The sequence below is a fragment of the Arvicanthis niloticus genome, chromosome 6, assembly GCF_011762505.2.
Source record: "Arvicanthis niloticus isolate mArvNil1 chromosome 6, mArvNil1.pat.X, whole genome shotgun sequence".
In the NCBI taxonomy this organism is placed as follows: domain Eukaryota; kingdom Metazoa; phylum Chordata; class Mammalia; order Rodentia; family Muridae; genus Arvicanthis; species Arvicanthis niloticus.
The window spans coordinates 49,456,386-49,464,686 of record NC_047663.1 but is presented as its reverse complement, the minus strand read 5'-3'; the positions used below and the strand labels follow the sequence as shown (position 1 = coordinate 49,464,686).

At 46.8% G+C, this 8,301-nt stretch overlaps 1 protein-coding gene across 1 annotated transcript in view; it reads right to left on the bottom strand.

The window, feature by feature from the left end:
* Nucleotides 1-7,375: 7,375 nt before the first annotated feature.
* Nucleotides 7,376-8,301, bottom strand: part of Aipl1 (AIP like 1 HSP90 co-chaperone) — a 28,342-nt gene continuing 27,416 nt past the window's right edge. The window contains exon 6 of the mRNA XM_034506962.2: nucleotides 7,376-8,262. Coding sequence (XP_034362853.1) covers nucleotides 8,243-8,262 — 20 coding nt within the window. The 3' untranslated portion in view covers nucleotides 7,376-8,242. The remainder of the gene's footprint in view (nucleotides 8,263-8,301) is intronic.

The following is an 8,301-nucleotide window of genomic DNA, read 5'->3' as shown; positions in this document are numbered from 1 at the left end:
TCCTCTGACTTTCCCACATCAATCAAGCCCTCTTATTCCTCAGCGTGTGTTTACGTAGGGCCACAAAATCTCCCCAGATTGTGTTTATGTAGGGCCACAAAATCACCATGTTTACTCGGGCTGTGCATCTTCTGGAAGGAAATCAATACATAATTATGTGTTCTGTGTTGCACATCTCGGAGCCAAGCAGATCATGAATTAACAAGAAGAGAAACCAAGTGGTCAAGGCTGGACCAGCAGGTGTATTCTGGCCAAAGGGAAGAAGCTGGGGCTGAGGACCAACTGCAGGTCTTCACTGTATTAGCTTCACCTGACACATCTGTGTTTTCAGATGAGTTCAAAATGGGACCACTGGCTGCATGGCTTCTCCTCACCAGAATTCACAGCTGAATCTGCAGCAGCCTCCAGTCTCCACCAAGCATGGACATGCTTCACCCAAATCATCTTCCCAAAAGTGCAAATTAGACCATGTCACCACCTGCAGTGGTCATTCTTAGCACAGCAGCTTGGGGTTTAAAGCATCTTGCACAAAGTCACAAAGGCCCAAGTTTGACTTGCCTGGGCCAGCAAGGTACTAGTCCAGTCAGTGGACCCTTTGCAAAGTGGCAAATGTAAGAATCTTGACGTGCCAGCACTGTGTATGAAGGTCTGTGATGTAATACAGAACATTTCTTCCCAGGCATGGAACACTGTAGGCACCATATAACTAGTACTCATCTCTTCAGCCTTTTCCTTCATCCCTATTTACAGCTCCTAAAGCCAGAGCATCCTCCTCCACAGCCCTCCTTCCGCCATTCCCCAGAGCAGCAATTGGAATACAGGTAGCCTCTAGCATCATCTTCTAATCTCCAGAGGCTCTAAGGTTTATAGACCTAGAACCAGATGCGAGTCGTCACTCAGGGTGGGGAGACATTTCACTTGGGAACATAATAATGGGAGGTGCTTGGGAGGTGAGGACACAGGTAGCTGCAACCTAGCTCGTAGCTGAGACAATTCAAAGATTCCCAGCCCCATCTGGGTACAGCATTTGGTCCAAAGTTAGAACTTCATCTGGAAAGGAACTCAGGACTTAGTCTGTGGCTGGAGCGCATCTTCGACCTGCAACCAGAATTACAGCCCATGCTGGGGCCAATGTGGCTCTTGGCCCAAGAATAGGGAACAGAGATTCCTGACATCAGGTTTTTTGTGAACATTTTGTGGGCTTCTTGAAAAACTTCTATGAACACAGCCCATGGCCAAGGTTCTGTGGACTTCCAGAAATAGCTGGGCTACAGCTGAAATGCCAACATTTCCTTGAATAATGTCACTACATCTGCCAGCCCCCATGCAGCAGGAATGAAGTTTTAAAAACAGGTAGGCTGATACTAGTCATCTCTCTCTCAGCAAGAACATATATTCTGCCACTAACTTCCCAAAAAGGTACCCTCAGTAGAATTACCTCTGTTCCCTATGGTCAGGATGGACAGAAGGAAAGCAAAAGAAAGTCTTCCCTTGACTATATCCAAAAGGCAGAGGCTATGACCCTCTACATGCAATATCCCACCCAAGAAAGGACAGTCCCACATGGCTCAGATGGCAAAACACTTGTCTTACAAGCACAAGGACCTAAGTTTCATCCTCAGGACCCAGATTCAAAAAGCCAGACATGGTGGCATATGCCTGGAATCCCAGCACTAGGGAGTTGGGGACAGGCAGATCTCTTGGGTTTTCAGGCCAGGCAACCGAGCCTCTTGGTGAGCTCCAGGCCAATGAGAGATGCTGTCTCAAAAAACAAAGTGTGTAGTTCCTGGATAACAAGCACTGGAGGTTGTTCTCTGGTCTATATGTGAACACACACGAGAGAGAGAGAGAGAGAGAGAGAGAGAGAGAGAGAGAGAGAGAGAGAGAGAGACACAGAGAGAGAGAGACAGAGACAGAGACAGACAGAGAGACAGAGAGAAACAGAGACAGAGAGAGAAAGAGAGGGAGAAAGAGTTACTGTCTATAATTGAACAGATATCCAAAGTGTGTAATTCTTAGGACCAAAAGTTACAAACAAGGAATGCAAGAAGCAAGTCCAAGAGCAGAGACCACAGAGAACACACCAAAAGGTAACCCCACAGGGTTCCCAAGTGTGTTCTGTGACCTCCCTCTTTGCTTTGGTGAGAGCTAGGCTGGAAGGATGGATGCACTAAGCTCCTGAGACCCCCACCCCCACCCCCCGTCTTTCAGGCAGGACTGAATCTGTCAGAGCCCACCTCCACCTAAGCAACTGCAGGCTCCACTTGCCCTACTTGATCCCATGTCCCTTTCCCCTTGAGGATGACTGGACCTGCCTCAGCACTGCCCTCTTTTTTGTCAAGACAGAGTTTTACTATACAGTCCAGGCTGGCCTTTCCCGTGCGCTGGGCTTAAAGGCGTGAGTGAGCCAGTTCTCTCCTCCAGACCTTGATATGTCCAGCATTCCGCAGGCCTGAGTCTCTATTTCATCTGCAGATTATTTTCACCAAGATGGTTCCAGAAGGCAAATTCTCCCACAGCATTAAAAAATAATTTATAGAAATAATGTTCTTTTAATAAAAGCCACACAAAATTATACAATTTTTATAGTGCATGACAGAATAAGAAAGGTCCAAGTTCTTGTAGGAAAAAAAAAAATGTATGTCTCGGGCTTCAGAGTGCTCTGAGTGTGGCTCCTCCTCGGGCTAGTGTAACTTACTGACTTGGAAAGCCAGCTACTCTCCCCGCTGCCAAACCTCACCCAAAGACAGTTTCTCTCGGCTTGGCCTATAGTGTGGGGACAGAAAGAATGGACTCACTCTGGCTGTATCTTCTCTTTCTGCTTTTTAAAAATATATAATTAAACAGTTAGTGGCTAAATTGCATTGTAATTGATTGCAAAATTGCTTTTTTAATGAGATTTAGACACTAGGAAATAGGTCTTTTCTCTCTCTCTCTCTCTCTCTCTCTCTCTCTCTCTCTCTCTCTCTCTCTCTCTCTCTTCAATGAGCCCAAAGTGAACTTGGTCATTTTAACAACAAACTATCTTTCTGGTTGTCTTCTAGACACATATAATTCTGAGATTAGAAGAAAGGAGGAGGCTTGTCTGCCTTGGAAAGAGAGGACTGAAGCCAGAGTTTCTGTTCTTACCCTAAAAGGGATGGCAGGTTTGAAACACATTCTTCCCAGTTCTCTTAGAGTAACCCATTCCTTCCCACCAAAAGATGTCTCAACTGTCACAGTGAGGGGGTGGTCTTCATTTCCCACCACTGGATGTGGAAGTGTCCCCTCTATCTTAATCCAACTTGCTGCATGTCTGTCTACCTCAAGGAGACATGAGGCACACATGAACCCCACCATGAGCATATGTGGCAGACTGACATGTCACACACAGCTACAGAATCTTAGGCTTTCCAGAATCTCATACAGAAGTTCCCTCGTGCAGATGCTGAAAACACAAAGGCGCTTTGCAGTCTCCTGGGAATGCCAAATCTGGGGACATTGATGGTTATAACAGTCCCTGTGGTCATACTCTGCTATACACACCTGTCCAGGAAAGATTCACTAATGTTCTATGAGATTCCTGGGATCTGGGGACATTGAGATGGGGCTGACAAAGGGAGAAGGGTAGACAAAGCACCTGGATCCCAACATACATACACACCCCACACCATACACATACACTCATACAAACATATACTATATATACACACACTACACACATACACACACATATATACACACTCACACATACACCACATACACACTCACACATCACACACACTCACACACACACACATGGTTCTGTTTGAAAATTGGGCTTCCACTCAAGCGATTGTGGGAAAGGTTCCAGTGACTTTAAAAGAAGTCATGACATGAGTAGGTGGCATGATGATTGAGCTCCGAAGCACAAAGTAGATGTGGCTTGATGCTAGAGTACTTAGGGGGCACAAAGGGGTGTAGCTTATAATAGAGTACTTAGCTAGCATGTAGGACACCTTAAGCTTGACCTCTAGAACTACTAAAATAAAAGGCAAGCCCCTTAGAAACATAACCCAAGGTGGGAGTTCTAGTGCCTATATATTGTCACCAAATCAAATGGGCAGGAGAGGGCAGGGGGAAGGCTCATCAATGAGTACAGTAGATTCATCCTCAGACTGGCCCTGGAAGAACTGAGCTCCGCTGTGTAGCTTACACACAAGAATCAGTCCTATCAAGATACAGAATGAGGCACTTCTTAGACCCCTGCTGCAGTCCTGCACCAGCTGTGGGCAGCAACTGCAAGGTGAAGTGGCTGCCATTTGGCAGGGGAGGACACTTGGGCCATGTTTTTCTTATAAATGGCGGGACATTTCTATGGACCACACAGCTTCTGTTGCAATGATTCAGCTCCACCATTGTTCTGCAAATTCAGTTACAGACAAGACAGAGATATATGGAGGTGGCCGTGTCCTAGCAACACTTTATTTACCAGGGTGCTGTTTATGTATAAGAACACCCAGACATAGTGGTGCTCACCTGTGGGCTCGGCATTCTGGGGAGTGGGGGGTGGGAATGGGAGAACAGCTTAAGGACAGGAGTTAGAGACTAGCCTAGGGCACCTGGGTAACACCCTGGTGGTGGTGGTGGTGGTGGTGGTGGTGGTGGTGGTGGTGGTGGTGGTGGTGGTGGTGGTGTTTTGTTGATTTTTTTAAAGCAAGCTGAGCATGGTGGTGCACATCTTTAATCCCAGCATGCCAGAGACAGATATAAGTGGATCCCTGTGATCTCAAGGCCAGCCTGGTCTACATAGTGAGTTCCAGGCTGTATATAGATACAGTAAGACTTGGTCAAAAAAGGAGAAGGAAGGGGGAGAGGGAGGAAGGAGTGGGGACAGAAAAGGAAGAGGGAAGAGATGAGGGAAGGAAGAAAGAAAGGAAGGAAGGAAGGAAGGAAGGAAGGAAAAGGAAAAGGAAACATAACCAAAAAAAAAAAGCCAGGTTACTCTGACGGAGAAAAAATACAAGATACAGAGAGGGCAGGGTTTATGGCTATCAGTGAAAAATGCTGAATCTTTCAAGATTCAGCCCCAGGGAAGACTTTGAGGTAAGGAAGAATGAACTGTATTGTATCTGGAAGGGACATCACTCTGGGTTTTGCTACAATCTGATTCAGTCTGTGTAAATAGGAAAACATCAAAAGAGGACTGAAACTTTGGTCCGTCAGCTAGACTCCAAATCTGCCTGAGGAATTCTAGTCCCCTTGAGACCTGGAAGACCTAACTCTACGAATCTGTGTTGCCAATAGCCACGGAGTAATTACACGTGATTCTCCCTTGCTTTTCAAGTGCATCTGTGTTCATAAACCCATGTGAAACCTCTCAGATGATGCAAGGTGGACCAGGCAAGTCCTCTGCGTTCATTCGTAGCTTTCACTGGGACCATGATGTTTGACAGACACAACTTCAGGCTCATAGTTTCAAAGGAGTCCAAGTTCAACCTGATGGGCAAGCATGGTGAAGGTGGTGGCAACAGAAGTGTGGGACCAGTTCTATGTCAGCTTGACCCAAGCTAGACACATCTGGAAAGAAGGGACTTGAGGTGAGACAATGCCCCCACTAGACTGATGTGTGAGCTAGCCTGTGATACATTTTCTTGATTGATGATTGATGTGGGAAGAAGACCCAGCTCACTGTCAAGGCGCCACCCCTGGGCTGGTTGTCTGGATGCTATTAGAAGGAAGGCCAGGAAGCAGAGCATGCAGAGGATCACCGGGGTGAATGTAACTGCTAAAGACCTGCCCCTCGATGTCTGTTTCTACTGATGGGCCCCTATATCCAAAAGATTCCACTGCCTCCCACTCATCACACATATGAACCTGTGGGAACCTCTTATATTCAAACAAAAGCATCCACTCCCTTCATATTACAGAGCAAGACTGAAGGCCTGAGATGCGGAGTGGTCCCTCAAGATTACACAACTAGAAGACCTAGAGATTGGAGCTAGTGTTGGAATCAGTGAGAGTCCAACGTTCTCCTGGCCTGTGGTTCTAACTTGAAAACATCGCAGCTGTTCAGTATGCATTTCTAGACTTTAATGCATATTGGACCAGCTGGTATCTTCTCTAAAGAGACATGATATGAGGCATGTATGTATTTCAAATAAAAAAAGAGTTTCAATTTTTCAAGGTTTATGAAATGAAGAAGCCTGAGGCATGTCTTACAATGAGATTGGATTTACACAAAACAAGCCACCAGGGCTGGGAGACGCTCTCTTATCCTCTGACCTCTGGCAAGTCCCTTCCTCACCCAACAGTTTATTCTCAGCTGTTACACACCGGAGTGGGATCAATGCTCACTGGAGTCTCTCTCTACTCGAAGAAAAATGCTTTAATCAATTAGGTCTGGGCATTGGGCCAACATGTTCACATTCTCACCATAAAGCATTCTGTAAGCTGGAAGCAGAGGCAGAGGTATTTGGAGTCCACTGGAGGAAGGCTGAAGTCATCTCCCTCTAGGCCATGGAGCCTCTAGATATCAAGGCCAGCAGGAGCCAGAAGACAGGAAGGCCACTGCTATAACTTTGCAGGTGACCAGTAGCCCCCTAAACAAAAATCACACACTTCTCAGACCCACACATTGGGAACCGCTGGTCCCAACTCATCATTTCACAGGGGCACTAGTCCTGGGCAGCATCTCAGGAAGCGATCACAGTTGAGATGATGAGCAGCTAACACAACTTCCACGAGGAGCTGGGAAGATAGTAAATGGGTAAAGTGCTTGCTGCACAAGTGTGAACACCTGGGTTTGAGTTCCCAGAATCCACATAAAATCTGGGAGTGATAGATCATATCTGTAATCCCAACACTCCTACAGTGAGATGGGAGCAGAGACAGGAGAATCCCCAGAAGTTGGAGAACCAGCAAGCCTGGACCACTCAGCAGAGAACAACAGAAGAAAGACTCTGTCTCAAACAAGAGAGAAAGCAAAGTCCAAAGTTATCCTCCAACCTCCACACATGTGCTGTGGCAAGCACTCGCCTGTACTCACACACTCACATGCGTGTGCACAGCCACACACGTGCAAAGTAAATAAACAAATACAAAACTTAAAAACTAACATCCATGATCTGGAAGAACTAAAACAACCCCTTGCATACCCATCACTCCTTGAGGAGCGAGCTCAGGAGCCAGTTCCTCACCAACGATGGGTCCCCAGCTCACACAGCATCTCATCCTGCCTGGTGATGATGCTCTGAGCACGTGGCAAAGCCACCTGGCTGGAGAGGCGGAAAGAAAGCAGGTCAGAAATGGGGCTGGTGGAAATTTCAGAGCAAGCACGTGCTGGGAAGGAAGCATTTGACGGAACTTCCTGGTTCATTCTGAATAGTAATGAGTGGTGTGCAGAAGTCAAGATTTTTATTTCTTGTTTTTCAAAAGCCACATTGATGGGAGCAGGCTCACAATACAAACAGTGGTGATTGCAATCACTTGCCGTTCCCATGGTAACAGACAAGATTAAAAGGGCAAACAACAGAGCTGGAACTCTCTTCAGATTAAACTCTCCTGATTTTAATTGCCAGGCAGCACGCTGACACATAAAATCCCAGACTCTGTTTAACAAAATCAAAACCTCCCCTCTGCTACTGACGGGATTAATTCAGGCTGACCAGACTAGTCCTCACTCTCCCCATTCAGGGCTTGAAGCACCACAAAAAGTCAAGCCTTGCATACCTCCAGCACCGGAGGGTTCATTACCTGCAGCAGAGAACCCCTTTGTATTGTACCAACTGCTAATCTCCATTAATAAGCTCCTGCTCTCATGGCCACCACCGTCAAGCATTTCTGTGATTCCTGACTTGCAGGTGAGGGGACTGCAGCTTGGAGAGATTAAAGTTATGCACTAGACAAGGCAGTACCGTCCCATCTGTCCCCAAAACCCAGATTCTTTGCCACCCCTCTGCCCCTGGAGGAAGGAATGGAAAAGGGTGGAGATGATTGGCTTGCTGGGGTGGCAGGAAACTCTGGGCAGTTGACACCTGGTCCTGACCAAACAGTTCCCTGCTAACCCTTGTCTCTTCCCAGAGAAACTGTAGTTCTAACTGAGGGCTCAGCTCTACCACAGTGCCATTCAACGGGGTGGTGTTGCAGTAATATTCTTGGGTTTTCTTCATTCCGTGGTGCCTGTTTTCCCAGACTCCAGCTTCTTTCTCCAGCCTCAGCTTCTTTTTCCCTTGTGTGGTGAGTTTTCGCCTCTCCCAGCTGCTTGGAGTTTGATCAAGCTGGTTCAAAGCCACCTCTGCAAGCCTAGGGAGAAACAGCCCTTCAGAAAAACAACACTGAAAT